Genomic DNA, 21,932 nt, shown 5'->3' on the forward strand with positions numbered 1-21,932 from the left:
CCCCCACAATCTACTTCCGTTACGGGACACTTTTTCTAACATGGCATCCCGCAAAATGATTTATAACATGGCATCCCGCAAAATGATTTATAAGACGTTGTCACGTCAAAAAATCTTCTTGAAAACAAAAATTTCTCCGGTATGTAAAGGTCCCGGGTTTCGGCAGCACTAAGTATCGGCAAGAGCAAAACTTAAAAAGTAAGATAAAACACCCTTGGATTGCTGTAAAAGACCTAAGTATCGGCGAAAGCAACATGTCAAAAAAGAAGAAGAAGGAATAAGATCTAACACGCTTGAACTGCTGTAACATACTGGCTTTATTTTTTTCTGATCCCTCTAAAACAGAAAAGCAATTAATTAGTGAATACTTTATTGTGTGAAGAAAGGAATAAATCGTATTAGGTATTGCCTTTTACTACCTTTGCTATTTTAACATTACCGGTAATATTTATTTATTAATTGTAAAATGTCCATTCTAAATGGTGTTATTATTAAAGAAAGAATCCGGAGGTGAGGGGCCTCCTCAACATACTGGCTTGGATAAGATTTTCTTCAATTTTGCTCAGGTTGTGTGCAGATATTTTATTTAACCTTTCTTAGCTTTTGCTCAACATACATCTGACACTCTATTCATATCAAATGATAACGTAGAGGTACCTCCATCAACTTTTTTCTACCAAAAAAGCTCCATTTTTCTACTTGTACCAAAAGGGTTGGAAACCACTGTCCTATAGGATCGACAGCTGAAGTGGTTTGGCAATCGAGACCCACTAAAGACTAGGGATTATGTCCCTTATGTTAGAAAATAAATAGTCAACAATTGGTATTATCCACAATATCTTTCTCATTCCTGGTAATACTATTACAGCCAACAAAGTCAAGAAAGGAATCCCTAGCATCAGAAATTCCAACGTTCCGGCATTGATTAATTTGAACAATTCCTTCTCCATGATGATCCTTTACTAACTACTATGATGACTGCACGAGTTGGGCTACAAAATTCTTTAAAACACAACCTATTAACCCAACCTTCCTCCAACTGACATCCACTTTTTTAAACACCTAGATATGTTTTTAAGAGAAAAACTTTCAAAACCAGAGTACAACATTGAAAATATTTATGGAATTCCATTCTTATATAAACAAGCTTGTTGGATAATGGCAAAAGTGCACTAATGGAAATTGTTTTTACTTAATATATACTGTAGATGAAAATATATGGTATATTTTTAATAAAATGTCCATTATTTATGTATCAATTCAATAAAATGATACTTTCACAAATCAATGTTTTTAGCTAAATTCATTGATGTTTTTGAAAATGTATACAAACTGGTTTAAAAAATAAATTTTATCAAAATTGGTTTACATGTGGTTAAGAAAACACACAAGTAACACGGACCAGCGTTTTTAATATGGGAATATATAGGAAAAAAATTTTAACACAATAGTTTCTAAACTAATGCAAATACAACTTTATGTGAATATTAGGAGCATTTTAAAACCAATATGAGTATTAAATAACATATATTCTGTGCCCGGGTATGTACTGTTAAATAATGAAATATAAGATAAAATAATAACAACTTCCATACTTTTTCACTCTGTTAGGACCTTCGGTAAGTTTACCAGTACAAACAAACAATATATAAAATAGATTTCTATACATGATCAAAGATTACATTAGCAACAAGATATTCTTTTACCTCAAAGGCAATAAAATATCCCTCTTCTTTCTTTTTTTTTTTATCTCTCAAGGATTTGAGATGAAAATCACAATTTGATAATACATTCGATTTCCCTAAACTCCATTTCATTTTATTTTTAATAAAACAATTAAGGACTAGTAAGTTATAATACACTTTGTACAATATTACACAGTTATCAGACTGATAAAAGCGCGAAAGCATATTATTCTAAGGTAAATGGTATTTTATAAATCACAATATATTTTCACTATCTTTTTCCTCTTCTGATCGGTTTTTCTGTTGACTCTGAGGAATGATTCGAAGATTGTGAATCTGTAAAAAATAATTATATTAAAAAATGAATAGCATTGCATGAAATAAAAAAATAATAATGTACCATATGCAGTTCTCAAATTAGAGACAAATATTATAATCAAGTTACCTTGTGAAGATTCCAAAACAAATGCCTACAAGTCTGAAACTGTCGTAAATAGTAATAAAAAATAATCATCACACTAACAAAAGGTAATAGTGTTGGTAGTAGTAGTAGTAATGGTAGAGGTATATTAGTAATAGTAATATTAGTGGAAATAGTAGTAACGGAGTGGTAGTAGTAAAAGTATTAGGTGTAGTGATAATAATAGTTGCAGTAATAAATAATAGTATTGGTAATATTAGTGAAAGTAGGAGTAGTAGTAGTAGCAGTAGTAAATAGGAGTGGTAGTAAGTAGAAGTAGTGGGGATAATAATATTAGTGGCAGTAGAGGTAGGAACAATAGTGGAAGTAGTAGTAGTAGCAGTAGTAAATAGGAGTGGTAGTAAGTAGAAGTAGTGGGGATAATAATATTAGTGGCAGTAGAGGTAGGAATAATAGTGGAATTAGTAGTAGTAGTCAGTGGTGATCAATAGTGGAAGTAGTAGTAGTAGCAGTAGTAAATAGGAGTGGTAGTAAGTAGAAGTAGTGGGGATAATAATATTAGTGGCAGTAGAGGTAGGAATAATAGTGGAATTAGTAGTAGTAGTCAGTGGTGATGGTCACAGTAGTAGTAGCAGTAGCAGTAGTAGTAGTAGTAGTAGCAGCAGTAGCAGTAGCAGTAGCAGTAGCAGCAGCAAATAGTAAAAGTAGTAGTACATACATGGTAGGCAGTGGTTACAAGAGGTAGTAGTGCTGGTTGTAGTAGTAGTAATGATAGAGGTATATAGCAGATAGTGGAAGTGGTAGTCAGTGGTGGTGGTCACAGTAGTAGTAGTAGCTAATAGTAAAAGTAGTAGTACATACATGGTAGGCAGTGGTAGTGATAGTAATTGTACTATCTTAGAATGAATTATTATTAGTAAAATATCTCAGGTCTGCTTTTATATGATCTTATTTTTCCCAATTCTGATGATTCACGGAAAAACATTGACTGCTTAACTATTTACTGGTATTTGGGAGACTATAGGATTTGTTTTAGAATTTTCAATAGGTAATCAGACATTTTAATATTAAGAAGATAAAGAATAGGCAAATATTAGAATAATAACTTATGTGACATAAATACTTATGTTATAAAATTATAATTATTTATTGGACTATAAAAACCTTTTTGCTTGCGATGAGGCTCCCTAGGTTGAGGCTTATGGACCCTCAATGGAGGAGGCGGAGACGGTGGTGGAGGTGGATAGTAATCAAAAGGCGAGAGCGGAGCAGGCGGAGTAAGAGGAGGCGATGACAGCCTTCCGAGTGGAGGAGGCCGAGTCGGAGAGACAAGAGGAGGTGGAGGAATATAATCAGGGGGTGGGAAAAGCATAAACGGTGGCGACGCAGCTCCCATACTCACATCTCCGTTCACCATCTCAAGGCCTACATCATACAAATAAATTATTTAAGCATTAAACACAAAAAATATATTTTAGATTTTTTATCTCAGGAAGTATTAGAAACCAACACATTTCCAACCACACTTTGTTTACTATACATTATCTACCCATTCAAGTAAAATTAAGTGTAGTCAGAAGAACCATAAAATTTCATTAATATACAACCTTCAAAAAAAAAAAAAAAATTGTTTTACATAAATATAAAAACAAACAAGAATAAGAATAAAAATCGCACTCTTATGCTTATCTTCTAAAGCATCAGGATTCGCTTCTACCGCAGTAAGCCTCGATCTGAGATGAGCTGCTTCCATTTGCACTTCTTTCAGCCTACGCTCTGTATGCCTTAGGTTGATCTAGAAAAATTTAATAATTATTTTAATGTATAAATAGATATGATGACAATTATGTAACAAAACTCAATACTATATGAAATGCATATAATAAAATATATATATATTTTTTAAATACCCAATTTTCTTGAGCTTTCTGTTCTTCATTAGCAATCTGTATCTTAAAGGAAGCCTCTTGATCAATAATTTCCTTTTTCAAAGCATCGTTCTGAGCCCTGTAAATAAATTTTAATGATAAATGTTATTATTTAGTATACTCATATATATAATTTCAAATTATGAAGATGGTCAGAGGTGCAGTCAAAAGAGAAAAAAAGTAGTTAACAACTATTTATTTGCCGACATTTTGCCCTACTTTGTAGCGCTTCATTAAGGGACTTCTTACGAAGGATCTTCATAGGTCATCACGAGGGAAAAAAATCTAAACATAATAATAATATCCTAAAGGAAACAACAATATCTCACAAAAGTCAGTTATTCTTAGTAATGTTGGAATCAATACAGTATCAAAGGTGGATGTAGGGCAATGGTGGGTACTAAATACCACCAGAGGTATAATAGTTGGTGAAAATTTTCCATCAGGCCCTAGCATTGAAACTTGACCTACTGGCTCGTATAATCCAAGGATACTTCAAAAAGACCCCACCAAACTATACTGGGACAAATCTATATTTATGTATTAAGCAGTGTGTCATAACAAACCAGATATGCTCTCCATAAATAAGAAAGCCAAGATTATTGATATTGCGATTCCTAATGATAACAACATAAGCTCAACTGTGGATAATACTCACTTATAACTCAGATTTTCTTCCCGCAGAGAGCGCATCTGCTCGTATATAGTGTGATCTTCGCTTTGCTTTTGAAGCCATTGTGATTCCTTAATTCCGAGCTCTCTAAAATAACAAAAAAAAAAAGTATATAAAATTATAATAAAACACAAATTAGATCATAATACATAAAGAGGATAAGAAAAATTGTTAGGAAAATTTAAACGAATAATTTGTTGTGCATTCCATCTGATTGGTTATGTTGATACATCTAACGTATACAAGTTAAATTAACTTATCATTAACTACAGATCAACAGAAACATTAATGGAAAATAAAAAAAAAATTTAATTATTTTAATAAGAACACTTCAAATCAAGATAACAGTGGTGATCAACAAATCACATCCACTCCAACCACTTAAAGCCTCTTCAACAATAATGATTTCAGGTGAAAAAACTAAAAGATATCTCACGAGAACAAAACACATGATTCATTTTAATGGATATATTATTTATATCATTTGATATCTTAGAAAAAGTTATCAATCAGAAAAAAAAAATGGACAGATAACAGACTATAAGTAGGATGGGACGGAACGACAAATCATCAGTTAACCATGAAAGGAATATACCACGCCTTACTTCTCGCCGTCGCCGCCGCAATCCTCTTACAGTTAGTGTCTGTAGAGGCTGCGGTAACTGATTCCGACTGCGGGCATGGCAATAAGACTCACCACTACTTCTATGGATCAAAGTCATATTTAGACAGGTAAAAACAATTATACTGTTATACAATAATATTTTTATTAGGATTTAATTAAAGTAAGCCCCGACTGATTAAATATAGTAGATTCTTTATGACCAGAATTATTTTACAATAATTACAATAGACAAAATGAGTACAACTTCAGAAAGTGTGAAACCAAATCACAGTCAATTAGAGAAAAAACATGTTTTAAAAATTTAATATTTATATTTATATTTACATCGTAAAAAATATTGAACATTTTTCCTCTCTTTTCTCTTTTGAATTAATATTATGGGAGTATCGTGTACATTTACATCTTACATAGATTCCAAGCTATAAATACCCATATTACCTGTAAACCAATGATTTAATAAATTTTAATTTTGATTCAAACATTAAAACTGAAGTATAAAACGCCAAAATATAATAAACGATCTCATTGTTTTAAACAAAATTCACAAAAAAAAACAACAAAAAAAACTCTAAATCATAATAATAAAAATCTAAAATGGGACTTACATAATTTCACACTATTGCCAAAAATACACTAGAAATAGTTTTAGGAGAAATTTCAACTGTCGGAAAGTAAGAATTATTTTAATCAAATAACGAGTTTTTACATGTATTTATTTCCTTGCGAATATAAATGAAGGATATTAAATGATCTCATATTTCTTGTTTCTCATACATTGAACTGTTTAACTGAAGGTTAAACAAAGAGAAATGGTTAACTAAGAGTTCAATAAAATTTTTTACCAAGGATTAATATAAAAGGGATCTAATTAGGCTCATAACACTGAGTATATATCTCAACTAAGCACAGTTATATTATAGTTTAGAGAATTTTTTTTTTAATTTAGGAGTTAATAATGCCTTTCATAACTCAATTCAGAAACTAATTTTCCCTAATATTCCAGGCTTCTATACCAAGATCATATCAAATACAAGTCCAAATGGATGCGAGTGATAAGCATAGACGCAGACTACCCAGGATCTGGGAAGACCCCATTGGGAAAAATTAACTACATTGAAGTCTTGGACCAAAGATCGGACGGAACTGGAGGGTGTGTGTACATCAGGAATGGTGGAGTAGGACAAAACTCCGTTACATTCCATATTAAATCTCAAAGAAATCATGGAATGGAATTTCTCATAAATATCTATGGTCATTAAATTATATAACAATTTGAAATGTCCATTAAAATAAATAATATGAAATTTATGTAGATTTATAGATTTTTTTTAATTTTATCCTTTATTTCCCCTGTCATTTCATATGACATAACAAAATAAATACAATGAATCAAATGGTAACCGGGTTTAGTCTCAACAATTTTTATTATGTCAATAGTCCAATGTTTTAGCAAATTCGGCCACCCTCAAGGACAATCTTAAAATATAAATTATCACCTCACACCAAAATTTAAAAATGTTTTGCAGACTATTCTGCCCAGGTCATTAATTATAATTCAAAACCACCCTATTTTTTTTTTAAACTTCATTAATTTTTAAAACTTTTAATTTTCGATTAATCTATACTATCACTATCATATAAACAGTTTTGTTTATCTTCTATTATCCATGATCTACTACCTACTCATCATTATAAATAGAAGAAAGTTGGATGATATTAGAACAGGGCCATTTAAAATTAAGAAAAATACTTTGCAATCCATTGACGAGATAGAATGCAACGAAGAGAAAGTGTTACACTGTAACAAATTAGATCCTTACTTTTTATTCCCAGGATAAAAGAGTCTCAAAGCAAAGGAGTAAAATGGAAAATATTTATAGTATTTTTGATATGTAATAATAGCTCCTAGTAAGTCAGAGTATGATATGATGAGAGTATGAAGAGAATATGTTATAATAGCACCTAGTAATTGTTAACTCCCGAAGTTTGGTTTATTTTTAATTTAATTGTTTTATCCTTTACTTTCCAATTTTTTTTCTTATTTCTTAACTATAAGTTATTTTGTATTTGTAATTAAAATTTACTTAGAACTCTCAACATAAATCAGGGACACTTAAGAGATTTGTTGTTGTATGGCATCTATACATATAGACAATACCAAGAGCTGTAGGATTAAGACCTGGATACAGGCTAAGGGTCAGTCAACGGCAAGTTTTAGGAGGTACCAGATCTATGTTGTTTTCAGCACCTTCACACACCAACTTATGACCATTTGTATCTTTTGTGAGAGTACTAGAAGGCACTGGAGACAAAATTGTATCTGGTGCTTTCACCCACCGGCTCACTGCTTATTCAGGCTGCTTCATTTTGGGGTACCGTCTCAGGATTGACCCACACCCACCTAATTTCCACCAGACCTTAACCAATTGGATAATGGTGGCCATCTTGGAAGCAATTTCGGAGATATTAATTTTTTATTCGACATGCACATATCAAGACATTTGAACAACCTTCTTTTCGGCCACCTACTGTGAGTGAGAGATATTTCTTTATTACAGACAAAATATTTTGGTTTTTGTGTATATATATTTATTATTTTATAACACAATTTGTAATAATAATAGGATATAATTTATTTTATTTTATTTGTTTATATTTTGATTATTAAATTTGTATGAAAGTTGGAAAACATATTTTCTTTAATATTCCATTTTCTGTATTATTTTGATTCTTTGGGGTTTACATATTTTTTACCTGAACCAGTCTTTTTTTTTTTTCTGGGAAGAGATAAATAAATAATTTTATTTTTTTTCATTCATGAAAAGCCCCTCGCTCCAACAGTAATAGTTTATCAAGATTGCCAAAGAACTTTGTGCAGCTTGCAAAAATGACTCTCACAAACACAAAGTGCCAAGCAAAGATTCATGACGCCTTCTTCAGGGATTTTCATGTATAAAGGGTAATTCATGGTCTCTTACATTGTTTAATTTGGATTTGAAAATAACAGTGAGATCCAGACAAATCCCGGATAATTAATAAAAGGCATAATCGTCAATATTTTTATTGATATCACGGACTATACAGGTGATATTATCATCATCAGTAAAACACTTGTATCATTATCTGGTGCTTTATAAGAATTCCTGGATGCTATGAAGAAACTTGATCTTTTCATAAATGTAGAAAAGATAACATATATCACATACTCCGTAAGTGAAAACCTTGCATTTCAGTATGTGATCAGGCATTTGACAAAGTAAAAATTTTTAAATATTCAGTCAATTAACACATCGAATAATAATGTCACAAATGATCATAATAAAAGTCAAAGCATAATGCTCAAAATAAACTACAACATATCATCTTGTAAATATGTTCCTTTTTTTCAAATTTTCTCTTCGTAATGTGCAAATTAATTATTCATTAAATGTCAAATTTTATCACTTACTCTTGGAGCTGTATTTCCTTTTCTTTGAAGTAATTAGATAAAACTTGAAGTTTTGTAAGAGCTTCAATTTTATCTTTTTCTGCTGCTTCATATTTGTTATTAAGATCATCTATTTCGCTAAGAAGCTCTTTCTCTTTCTCTGAAACAATAAATATTCAATAAATTTATTATTCATACTTAATTTCAATAAATATTTATGTATAAAAATTTAAGTTATTTATGCTTAGACAGGCTAAAACAAACTAATACAATTGATTTAACAATAAAAATAATATACATTTAAAAACTATCTCATGAATAAAAATATCAGACACAAAATAATTCTATATTTAATAAAAAAAAAAAAAAACCTCACCTTCAAGGAGAGCTCCTCGATTCTTGGCTTCTTCCAAAGCTTCATTAAGCTTTTCAGCCTAAACACAAATAATGTACTTTAGAAAAATATATCAATATTTTTAGAAGACTGTATGTATATGTATATATATATAGATGATTGACCTTAAGTTGTTAATATGTAGGAGATGGTCAGGGCTGTGGTCAAGAAGGAAGAAAAAATAGTAATAAACTATTTATTGTCTGTTGACGTTTCGACCTACATGGTAGGTATTCACCAAGGCTATAATAAAAAGATAAAAAGAACCTAGAGTCAACGTAAGGGTAAAAGAATGATATGAAAAGTATTTATGATGATGTGATATAAACAATAAAAATATTTTAAATAAAATAAAGAATTAAAAATAAAATCTTTATCCTCTTATGAAATTAATTTTTTTTTTATTGTTTATATACCTCCACCTTTACATTTTTTATATCATTCTTTTATTCTTACATTGAATCTACCTTCTTCAGATCTCTGTACTGTGGCGCCGATGAACCTACAATGTAGGTTGAAATGTCAGCAGAAAATAAACAAATAGTTGATTACTATTTTTGTTCCTTCTCAAATGTAGCCCTGACCATCTCCTTAATAATATAAATATATATTTTTATATGATGTGTTAGTTGTTGACAATAGATATGATATGAAAAGATGGTCTGGGTACGGTCAGTGAAGAACGCAAATAAATAAAACTTATTTTATTAGTACTAAAGTTTTGGCCTGAATTTGAATAAAAACCATAATAGATGAAGAGAAATAAAGAACAACGACAAAATAAGAAGATAATGGATAATGTAGGTATATAAGTAGTATTGGAAGAAAATGTATAGTATTGGTATTATAAGGAGACAAAAAAAAAATAATATGCAAGAGGAATGAAAAAGAAAATAAGTTACATATGAAAATCCAATAAGTAAATATATGTACAAAATTAAAATTATTGAAAATTAAGGTTTTAAAAAAGTTTAACCTACATGTAATTAATTAAATGTGTAAGTAAAACAACAGAATCAATGAAATAAAGTAAAAAACTATTAAAGCCAATAGGAAGAGTAAGTAATAAAAATGAAAATAATTTGATGCGATAAATATAACTTAATAACCTGGGTAAGAAAGAAAGAATAAGAAAAGAGCAGAAAAAGAGATTAATTTTTTTTTAAATATATGAAACATACGGACTGATGCCAGATTACAAGCAAAAGTGAAATGGTTCGGTGGAAGATTCCTCAATTATCAAAATATGTTAAATAAGCAGAAAAGGTTGTTGAGAAAATATTAAAATTAGGTAAACAATAAATGATAATGGTATATTATAATTATAAATATAATATGATAATATTTATTGTTTACCTAATTTTAATAGTTTCTACACTGTTTACTTTAAAATTATTTTCAAATGTGACGTACTTAACTGCCATCCCCACTTCTCCCAATACAAACGGTTCACTATGACTTTGACTTCCGTCAAAACAGGTTTTTCTCTCTTTTTTATTTTATTCTTATCCCTTTTCATCTCTTAATTAGCACTTTCTTTTATATTTCTTCTTTTTATCTGTTACTATTTCCATTTTAATTTATTGGTTATAACCTTTAAATTTTTACATTTCATTGTATACACTTGCAATTTTCCATTTACTTTTTTACTTATGTAAGTGTTTATATCTTTTTTTAGTCTTGACGAAGCCCTGCAACATGGGGCGAAACATTGGCTCAAATAAAAATAGTACAAAATATTACGTTTTGAGTTTAATTTGACCACACCCGGATAATATTCCATTTATTAATACACACGGTCAATCAGCAATCTTCCAGTATTTTACTTATTATCTGTTTTCTTATTATTATACTTACACTATACAGTTTCTTCCAATACTATTTATGTACCTATGTTATCAGTTATCTTTTTATTTTCTAGTTATTCTGTATTTCTTTGTTTTTTATTCATAGCCCTGATGAAGGCCTGAAATTCCGGCCAAAATATTGGTACTAATAAATAAGTACTACTTGTTTGTGTTCTCTAACAACCGCAACCCGACCATCTTCTCCTCATAAATATATTTTTATATTACTGCAAAGATGTTTGGTTCTTTTTATTTATCCATAATTATTTTAAAGCTCCAAAACTCAAAATTAATACTAAATAAAATAAAAACTACCTCTTTCTGAATGGTCAAGAAATCTGTTCTTATACTCTTTGCTTCTAACCATTCACTTAATGCCTTCCCTGAGCTTACTCCATGAGCCTTCTTCAATTCTTTCTCAGCCAATTCCTTCTCGACCATCAGAGTTTCGCAAGTTCCCTTGAGTTCACATATTTGTTTCTCGAAATTGGTTCGCTCTAAGGATCTTTCTTCGATAATCTGAAATAAACATTTATTTTTATTTAATACATATTTATCACTGGAAAGAAATGAAGATAATAACATTTCTAAATCAATTAGCATTTTGATACCTAAATAGAATCATAAAATAAATATCTATAGAAGATAAATATTATTAAATAAATTACTTAAATAAAAAATATTAATAATAGAGCCATACCCTTTCTAATGTCGTTATTTTTTCTTCAAACTCCTTCGTCACGGCTAAAGTTTTCGTATCTGCATCGATCAAAACTTTCGTAAGTTTATCTTCAGTAGCTTCTCTTTTTTCTTCAGATTTCTTCAAACTAATCGTCAGAAGTTCTACCTGGGACCATATCATAGGTTATCAAATATAGAATATTAATTGTCATTTATAACTATAAATATATATATTTTTTTTTTTGACAAAACAAAATGAAACACTAATTAGTTTTCATAAAGATACAACACTCATAATGGTATAGTAAAACGTATAATTAAAAAAATTAGAAAATAGATTAAGTATTAAGATGATAACTACCTCCTGTTTTTCATTGTCCAACTGTTCAGTTAAGGATACTATCTCCTTCAATCTATCAGACAGTACACTCTTCAAATCAGAAATATTTGCAAGAAGGGATTTGGTCCTTTCTTCTTCAGAAAATGACTCGGACAACATCCTATGCATTTCATCTCCTTCTTCAACAAGAGACTCAATCTCTTTTTCCAGTCTTTTGATCTCTTCTTCCAAGACCCCTCTGGCAGCCTTATAAATGAAAAATAATTAGTAATAAAAATCTCAATTCCTAAAATGGTAAAAATATTGGAAGTAAATTTATCAAATATGATCTGTCAACCAACAACGTTTTTATAGTCCATCCAAGATAAGTTTGCCAATAGGGGAAGGGAACTCGTGCACCCCTAACTCCAGCTTCTTCTCCCCTCAACGCTATAAAAAATCCCCCTTACCAGGAACAAACCAAGAGGAAGTCCGGAACTTGGTAAAGCCCACCCAGTTTGGGATTGGGTTGGTACTTGGAAAACATTTATCCTTCCTATTCTCGGTCTCCTAAGTTACTAATACGGGAGGTTACTAGTTTCTTTAGGTTATTCTTTGTCCTTTGACTGAGTCTGTTTCTTATTAATTCTTGTTTCACTTTGTAGACAAATATATTCACAACTTTGTTCTGAATTGCTATTTAAGAAAACAGTATCTTCCAAAAAGTAAGTTTTCAGTTTTAATAACCACAGTGTTCAGAAAAAAACTGCCTCTTTTAATGTTTAAATTGGTTGTGAAACAGTTGGGTTAACCATTTTCTTAATTTTAATGTTTTAAAATGCAGTATACTTGGTCCTAGAAAGAGATTAACTTATGATAAATGCATTAATTTATGGCTTTTCATGACAGAGGAAACATGGATTGGACCATTATCAGCCTCTGTTTTCTTGAATTTAAATACATTCATAATTACGATTTTGGTTTAAGAGTGGATAGTTTTCCCTCAACCCAGTTTACTTGATATGGTAAACTTATAATCTTGTGATATTAATGAAAAATAGTTTTGAAACAAACTTGTAAAGTTCCAGAAGTAGGTAGAGAAGAGGAAAGGAAAGGTCGTCAACTGAGCAGGTCTGTTCCAAAATGCACAGTACAGGATTTGGGAGGGAAACACATACTAAACACGGTACGTACAGTCAGAAGTGGTTGTTTGAACAGACCTAGTAAAGAAAAGAGTGTGGGGTTGGCGGGAGAATGTTTGCCACTGCGCATCTCCCCTTAACACACGGGCAAACTCACCTTGGTTGCACTGTACCCCATTATGAACAGTCCAATAACATAAACATGAAATATTTGAGAAAAATCAACTTAAAAAATTTATGTAACTTATATTGAAATAGAAAATATCCTTATACTATTTCAATAAAAGTTTTGCAGTATTTTTATTTAAGTTGACTCAAATTCTGCATTTTCAAGTTGTGACACTGTTCTAGCCAAGGAGCAATGTGATAATTTATTAATATTTTTTTACTATAATATTAAGTATATAGGAATCTTATATATTGATTCTAACCTTCATAATACAAACGAAACCTAACTATAATGTTGTAATTTTTAGCTATATTCTGTTCCAAGAGAAGAGAGAACTGGGATAAACAAAAAAATGTGAACTGTGGATTGGGTGGCATTTTCTATTTGTAGGGGCTCTACAGCTTTCAGCACTAAACAAGGCGAAATCCACCCAGGAGGCCAGTTTGTGCTTCTGACCCGAGATTGCTAAGGTGACACTCTCAGTCACCATGGCTAATATATTTAGGTTTATACAATTCTTGATAACTTACTTTACTTTCTTCTAATTCTTTCCTCAATTCTTCAATTGCTGTTTCATTTTGGGAAGTTTCTGAGACAAGTCTCCGATACTGAAAAAAAAAAAAATAATATTAACTAATAAATATTCAACTAATTTCCAATATTTTCAAGTTTTACCATGTTAACTGACTACAGCAAGATAACATGTATTTTTTTGCCTAAGATCCCCATCACAATTTATCTCATAATTTTTTTGTTAGTCATATTTGTGTAGCAATGATGAAATTTGTAAATATTCTGAAATATGGCAAGTTAACAACTGGCCATAGAAACTAGGAGATAACTCATAATAGGCATACTAATAACAATGCAAACTAGAAGTTATCTTATAGAGGGTGGTCAAAGTATTAATATGTACTTTCAAATTCAGCTGAATCTAAGGCAGAATTTGGACAGTTGGAATGACAGTAAAACCAAAGAAGGATGTTCCGATTGATCGTGTAAGGGTAATGGATTACTAAGAAAATTTACAGATCTGATAAATTCAAAATCTGAAGTGGAGAGAAGGCTAAACACAACAGGTAGGTGGTTCTGTTTGTTCTTGATTTATTTATTATTATTGTTCAGTCCCAAGGCCTGTGGTTTTGAGGTTTGAGAGGTATAAGATGGGGAGACACTTTAATTGGGTGAAAGACCCAAGAATCTACAAAACATCAGTGCCACATATAGTAAACAGCAGGGGAAGAGCCCTAAGAAATTGGAGCCTACAGATTCTCCAGGGACCACTGGCCTATTCTCACCGAGTCATATGTCATAGAAGATGTCAGGCTAGAAACAGGGAGCAGAGCTTGGCACCAGGAGCACCCAGCATGGGGTCAGGACACCCATTTCAGCAGCACCGTAGAACAGATGACCCATATTAACATGGGGCACGCAGCAAGTAAGTGACCATATTTCTACTAAATATAAAATGGTGATCCTCACTCTCATTAACCCATCTCATCTCAGTATTACTTCCTAATCATCTAAATTCAAACTGATAAAACTAACAATATTATATACTTGTCGGCCTCCCCCTCTCTACAAGCTATCTTTTATTTTACCTTCAATATATTATCTTTTATTTAATCTCAATCTCTTGTCATATTCTAACTAAACACCTTCTGATCTGGAGTATATACTCAAAATCTAGACTCGTTTCTAGCTCCTACATAATTTGAAATTGAAGGAAGGTCCCATCAAAACAATTATTATCATATTTTTATTTTTTATTTATTCCTTCTTGGCCTTTATTTATTCTCATCTCATTTCCTTAGTTTTCCGTTTCTTAGTGTTTACAATTTTCGTTTTTTTATTTTTGTTATATTTGCTTATCTATTTTTACATCTGTTCATTTTAAATCTAACAGACTTTATTTCTTTTTTATATATATACTTATTATAGTACATCTTATTGTATTTCTTTTTGTTCATTTATATATAATTTTTCACTTGTATTTACTTAATTTTCAACTCAACCTTAGCTTACTTCTTTGTATCATATTACCTTACATTGTCAACATATTTTTAGTTGTTTTGAATCTTTTTTGGCCCTGGTGAAGCCTTGAAAAGTGGCGTGAAATGTCAGCAAATAAATAATTGTAAACTACTTTTTGTTCCTTTTTACCGCACCTCCATCTCCTTCATAGTAATAAAAAATTTGTGTTCATAATTTTCGGCTTCTCTGGTCTTAAGATATTTTTTTTTTCCAAAAATCGTAAAAATTAGTGAGAACTTCAATACAAGCTCACTGACGAACACAAAATGTGACGACATAAACTTAGTAAGTGAACGTTGTGTGATACGCCACCTGTACCAGATTTATCAAAAATCCAATGTCCTGACCATCTAATATATTATGTAAATTATTTTCTTCAGACAGCAATCTATGCGCTGGGTAGTTATGTAGCCCGCTCTAAATTGGAGGAAGAGTGTAAGATTAATCTAAAATTCTTTCCTTAGGCAACAAGATGCAGGTAGAATGGGTACCTGGTCACAAAGGCATTAAAGAGAATGAGCGAACAGATTATCTTGCTAGGAAAGTATCTGAGACCGCTCATTTTACATCTGACCCTATATGTGGGATCAGTCACAGCCATGCGAAGAGGCATATCAAAATGAATGCTGAGGGCAAGGCTGTGTTATTCAGGAGGAACACCTGAGGATTGGAGCAGTCCAAGTTTTTCCTAAAGGGATCCTACCCGAGAAGAAGCAACATTCTTCTTAATACGGACAGAAGTACTTTAAGATGGGTGACAGGTCTATATAAGGGACACTGTCAGTTGAGTACGTATCTCTATAAAATGAGACTGAAAGAGTCCTCTATCTGCAGGTTCTGCAGAAAGAATGATAAGAGTGCCTACCACATCATTCGTAGATGAAATGCATTAGCCAGGACATGATTCCTTATCTTCAGTAAGGATTGCATCTTAGACCCTAAACTTGGCGAGACGGTACACATACACAATATCCAGATCCACAAAGGCAACTGGCCTGCTTTGAGCAGAGGAGGGACGGCATACAATAGGCCCTCTGTGGCCATGATGCACTTTGCCGGGAAAGGAAAAAAAATTTTTTTTTTTTCAATCATTGGCTGATTATGGTTAGTTTTTTTCTTTTCAATAATATTCTAAACCTAATTATCAATCATTAACTTGAATCAATATAGTGAGAGGTGAGCCAAAAGATGTTAAGTATCTATTTTTTTTTTTAATAATGAGAAGATATTTAATCGTAGATAATATATACGAGAAGAGGATGGTTGGTGGTGCGGTCAGACAATAACAAAAATAAGTTAATAAAGCACGTCCAAGAAGGTATGTTTTATTCTCTTTTTTTCGTATCTTTCTTTTACCCCCTTTTCCTCTCTATTATTATTCTCTATTATTCTTCCTTACCCACATTATTAGTTTTGTTCACCATATATAATTATTGTCATATTTTCTAATTACTTCTTTACTTTTAATTTTGTTTCAGTATTCTAGTATTTTACTTACATATTTCATTTAAAAAAAGAAGAAAATATATGTTACTATATATTTTCTTCTTTTTTTTCCAGAACTTTAATTTTTAAATTATTATTATTAAATCAAAAATATTCATATTTCATCGTTTCTTTGAATTATATAACTTTTTATTTTTATTTCCTTAATTATGTTATTTTACTTACATATTTAATTACCTATATAAGTTTTATTCCCCACTTATTTCATTACTTTATTTTTATCTATTTTCATTTTGTACAATTATTTGCTTTAATCATTTTATATATCCTTTTTTGTTCATTGGTTGTTATCTTGTTTTCACTTTTAGCCCTGATGAAGGCTAGTAATTCTGGCCGAAACGTTGGCACGAATAAATAAGTTTTTTAATTTATCTGTGTTTTTCTCTGACCGCACCCCTAACCACTTCTTTCTCATATCTATTTTTTTACTCATAAGAATTACTAACAGAGATTTTTATATTTAACCACTTACATCATTTACAAAAGAAAAAACCTTAGTTAGCAAAAATAAAAATAAAGTTTCGACTAACATTTTCATTAGCTAGCTGATACTGTTCTTCAATAGATGCTAATTCCTTTTGAGCAAAGAACAATTCCGTCGAAACTGTATTGATCTTAGCCACTAGAGATGTATCTTGTTTCAGATTCTGGAAAAAAATGAAAAAATATGATAAAACATATAACATTATACAACAAGAAACAAAAATATAAGTATTCTAATACCTCTAAATAATAGTAACCTAGAGAGAATAACAGCACAACAACAGAGGTTATAACCATACAAATAACTGTAGAAAAACTCATTTGATACTCCGAGAAACTGCCCAACTAAAAAAAAAAAATAAACAAATTAGAAATTACATACTATTAATAATAAAATTAATAAATAATTAATATTTATAAAAAAAAAATAATAGATGCGCAACTTCATCAGGTAGTAGAGTATATAGCATGTTTGTTATTTTTTTAATACTAAAGGAACAATAGAATGACATGCATAAATAGAAAGTATGTATGTTAATACAGAGCCATTAGTATTAATAGATTCAAAAATAATTATGCTCATTAGGGAAAAATTTTTTCTAGAGATATATAATTCTAAAAAATACACTAATCCTCTTAAAAATAAATGAAATGAATATTAAAACACAGGATTTTTATAATAACACTTATTATCAGAAACAAAGTGTCTAGAATAGAATTTTATTTTATTTTAAAGAATGTAATTATGCTTAACTTTTTAAAAACAGTCGATATTAGATAGTTCAAAGCTACGTGATAATGGAGACAGTTAAAATTGGGATAGTTTTCATGAAAAATTAGAACCCAACATGAAAAAATTCGATTATAATGATAATTGACAAGGAAATTAAAGAAAATGTATTTTAATCATTAAGATGAGGAAAAAACCCCGAAACATTGAAGACAAATAAAAGGAAATAGAGATAGTAAACAATTAACCTTTTATGACTGCCACCCACATCATCTAACCGAGGAAAATCTTTGGAAGATTTACCAAGAGTACAACTTTTTTTCTCTCTTTTTATTTATAACCGCACAAATAAAAAATTGATTAAAAAAATCCGCAGATTGCCTGACTATTACATTGAATTAATAAATTGCATGTAAGGCATGAGGAATAACAGCACCCAGCGGCACCCTTCTCTGGCTTTACTTACATCCTCACGTTAGCAGGTCTCTCATCCACGTTCTTTTTAGTATTCTCATTGTGTTCTCAGAAATGAGAGTCGTGGCCATTTGTCCTCTAAGTGTGTTTTGATCTTCCAGTAATTTTTCATGAAACTGTTTGTCGTAAGTTTGTATGTATTCAGTGACCGTTGGAATTTTTAAGTAAGAGTATATCTAATGTACTCTTTATTTAATTTGGATTATACTTCAGTTTGATATGAATGGGCGGATAATTCATTTTTAAAAGGTTTGAAAATCGGTCACTTCTGCCACTTTTCGGGTACCTTCGGGTTATTGACTTTAGGTCTGGTCAAGAAGTAATTGTTCCTGTCTTTTTGGAGGAGTGAAAGTAAATAATAATCCATAAATGTGTATACATACATATTTTAAAATTCAACTTATTCAAATTTTTAGATGCTATCATTATGTTGGATTATTATGACTTCACTATAACCAAATATTGTTATCATGAGGGTCTGTCTGACCCAATAGCAATTATTTATCTACTTTATGTATTATACCATACATCCAATATAATACATTTTTTAATTAATTAATTTATGTTGAAATGTATTGTACAACCTAAATAATAAAATTAATTAGTTCAGAATACCAAAATGTAAGACAAAAAATGATTCCCTTATACCGACCTGTCACACTATGGGTTAAAAGTATAAACATCAATTTTTTTAAAAATATCATTGCAAACAAAATAGTATTCTTTAATCAATTGAATTATAAAGGACATTATAAAATAATAATAATAATAATTACATAAAAATTCTAGGGCATTACCATTGCCAAAATATATTCACTGCCTTTGCTATCAGCATCACCTGCTGAATTATCTTTCCATTGCTGACCACACGATTCTTTGGCACAATATTTCATATCATCTGGAAATATTAAAATATAATCTAATATAAATAAAAAAAAATTCTGATTAAAATCAGTGTCTCTAAATTTTGGTCTAAGTGCACCACCAATTCGCCATTATTTCATAATAAAATTTATAATATGAAGAAAACCATTCAAAATAATAATCAAAAGATTTTATTTCAAAACCAATATAGAAACCCAATAACTAATAACACATCACTCAATACGTCCCTGGTCTAGAAAATATATGACATCGTTGATAGACCCATGTGATTTCCAGGTAGTTATGATTATTATTATTATTGGTGCGACAGACCATAGAGGTCCAAGGCCTCGTCCAATGTATGTAGGAAATATACATCACGCATCTCATGATGAGATTTTCATAGGATGGGTTCATCACTCCCAGGCCTATTTTTGTGAGTGCCATCCATTGGCTTACGGGCCTCACAAATGCCTGGGGGGAGGTTGTGAGCGAGTATTGCATATTTATATGCTTGAAAAAATCCCGGGTAGGGCCGGGGACTTGATCTCGTAACCTTCGGGTTGGTAGACTGGCGCATTACCATGCTGCTACCGTGACCCCCATTTCCAGGTAGTACTAACCTACAAACAGTATGTGTCTAAATTTCATGGCATTCTGATCGTTAGATTAGAGGTTACAGTTGTTTTAGTGACCCCAGTTTTGTAATTTTCAAGGCAATGTAAATAAAGGAATTTTGTGTGTTAATTAAAAACTGTTTTTTGATGGGTAAAAACAATATTACAGCCAAACAGTGGCTTGTTAAGCACTATGGAGACTTTGCACCAGGGAAATCAACTATTATTGACTGGTTTGCAGAATTTAAACGTGGACGTACAAGCACTGATGATGCTGAACATTCTGGTCGCCTAAATTCGGCAGTTGTTCCAGAAAACATAAAAAATGTCCACAAAATAATTTTAAAAGACCGTGAAATAAAGTTGCTTAAGATAGCTGACACCTTAAAGATATCAAAAGGTAGTGTCTTTACAATTTTACATGAAAATTTGGGCATGCGCAAGTTGCTTTCAAAGTGGGTGCCGTGTTTGCTCACACTGGACCAGAAACAATGAATCAATTATTCAGACCACTTGGAACTTTCCAGCAAAATATAAATTTCTTGCATCAGAATGTGACAATGGATGAAACATGGATCCACCAATACACACCTGAATCAAAAAGATCGTCAGTTCATTGGTGAGCAGCCCGTGATAATCGTCTAAAGTGATCAAAAACTCAAAAGTCGGCTGGCAAGATTATAGCATACATATTTTGGGACGAGCATGGAATTTGGTTCATCGACTATCTTGAGAAAGGCAATACTATCGATAGTGAATATTAGATGGCATTATTGGATCAATTGAGAGCAAAAATCAAGGGAAAAATTGTCCCATAGGCAAAAGAAAAAAGTGCTGTTTCACCAGGACTACAACCCCTCCCTGTCACAAGTCGATAAAAACAATGGTTAAATTGGATGAATTACACTTTTAATTGCTTCCCCACCCACCTTACTCTCTAGATTTGGCCTCCAGCGACTACTGGCTTTTTGCAAACATGAAAAAGATGCTCCCGGGAAAGAAATTTGGCTCAAATGAAGAAGTGATTGCCGAAACTGAGGCCTACTTTGAGAGCAAAGACAAATCGTTTTTTACATAAAGGTCATCGGCAAATTAGAGGAGTGTTGGAATGAATGTATCACTCATGAAGGATAAAGACATTGATGAATAAAGTGAAATTTCTAAAAAAACAAACAAAAAAAACATTGCTTTGCTTAGTTAGACCACAGACTTATTGACCGATGTGTTATATATTATAAAACAACATATCACTTCGACAACACAGTGACCCAATGACGAGTCAGAGAAATCAGTGTGGCCCTTATATAAAAAAGTTTGTAGTCCTATAAATAATACTACACTTGAGTAGTATACTTTTTTCAGATGTATACTACAGGGGTGACCAACTTTTCTCTATATACGATCTACTTATAAGCGTGTTTCAATCAACTTGTTGCCAGTAGTCTAAAGGAGTAGGAGTAGTCTAAAGTGAAAGAAAAGGTGTGAAATGCATACTATGTTTATGCACTGTGTTTCAGTATCAAAGGCATTCCCGCAAGGTATGGGTGGATAAGTAAAATATTAGTTCAAAACTATTTTTTTATATTTTAAATCACTTATTAAGTTTTTGAGATATAGACTCAGAAAATTAATAACCAGGCCAACTTTTGATAGCAGCATTCCATACATGTGTTACCTAAAAAATTTTATTTTCCGGCACTTTTTCAAGATAGATTTTTACTAACTTAAAATGCAATTTAATTTTTTTATCAACTCAAATGTATAAGTTGTTGTACTATTTGTTCATAAATATGAAAAAGTTGTTATAAAGCTGCAGCTAGTAAAGTAAAGAATGACTGATAATTTATTTCAATATTACACTTTAGCGGTTTTTTTTGGGCCAGGAAATTGTATCATGAAAGAATAATAAGACT

The 21,932-nt window shown here is 31.1% G+C and overlaps 2 protein-coding genes across 2 annotated transcripts in view; one reads left to right on the forward strand and one right to left on the reverse strand.

Moving 5' to 3' along the window:
• Positions 1–1,796: 1,796 nt before the first annotated feature.
• Positions 1,797–21,932, reverse strand: part of Tango1 (transport and golgi organization 1) — a 29,129-nt gene continuing 8,993 nt past the window's right edge. Inside the window, exons 4-17 of the mRNA XM_014417617.2 lie at positions 19,336–19,436; positions 17,575–17,679; positions 17,382–17,498; positions 13,842–13,919; positions 12,043–12,267; positions 11,701–11,847; positions 11,316–11,519; positions 9,136–9,193; positions 8,781–8,919; positions 4,693–4,794; positions 4,017–4,113; positions 3,784–3,901; positions 3,271–3,531; positions 1,797–2,021 (exon numbers count right to left, since the gene is read on the reverse strand). Coding sequence (XP_014273103.1) covers positions 1,957–2,021; positions 3,271–3,531; positions 3,784–3,901; positions 4,017–4,113; positions 4,693–4,794; positions 8,781–8,919; positions 9,136–9,193; positions 11,316–11,519; positions 11,701–11,847; positions 12,043–12,267; positions 13,842–13,919; positions 17,382–17,498; positions 17,575–17,679; positions 19,336–19,436 — 1,817 coding nt within the window. The 3' untranslated portion in view covers positions 1,797–1,956. The remainder of the gene's footprint in view (positions 2,022–3,270; positions 3,532–3,783; positions 3,902–4,016; positions 4,114–4,692; positions 4,795–8,780; positions 8,920–9,135; positions 9,194–11,315; positions 11,520–11,700; positions 11,848–12,042; positions 12,268–13,841; positions 13,920–17,381; positions 17,499–17,574; positions 17,680–19,335; positions 19,437–21,932) is intronic.
• Positions 5,263–6,640, forward strand: LOC106678843 (probable salivary secreted peptide). Its single transcript, XM_014417630.2, has 2 exons — positions 5,263–5,439; positions 6,336–6,640. The coding sequence occupies exons 1-2, from the start codon at positions 5,288–5,290 to the stop codon at positions 6,589–6,591; spliced, it is 408 nt and encodes a 135-aa protein (XP_014273116.1). The 5' UTR covers positions 5,263–5,287; the 3' UTR covers positions 6,592–6,640.

The sequence above is a fragment of the Halyomorpha halys genome, unplaced genomic scaffold (assembly GCF_000696795.3).
Source record: "Halyomorpha halys isolate HHAL.00 unplaced genomic scaffold, Hhal_1.1 Scaffold11.1, whole genome shotgun sequence".
Lineage (NCBI taxonomy): Eukaryota > Metazoa > Arthropoda > Insecta > Hemiptera > Pentatomidae > Halyomorpha > Halyomorpha halys.

Excerpts from the sequence above, each read along its gene's own strand:
- LOC106678843 (XM_014417630.2), top strand. The coding sequence starts at position 5,288 with ATGAAAGGAATATACCACGCCTTACTTCTCGCCGTCGCCGCCGCAATC. Across the intron at positions 5,440-6,335 it reads TCAAAGTCATATTTAGACAG|GCTTCTATACCAAGATCATA; the intron begins GTAAAAACAATT and ends CTAATATTCCAG.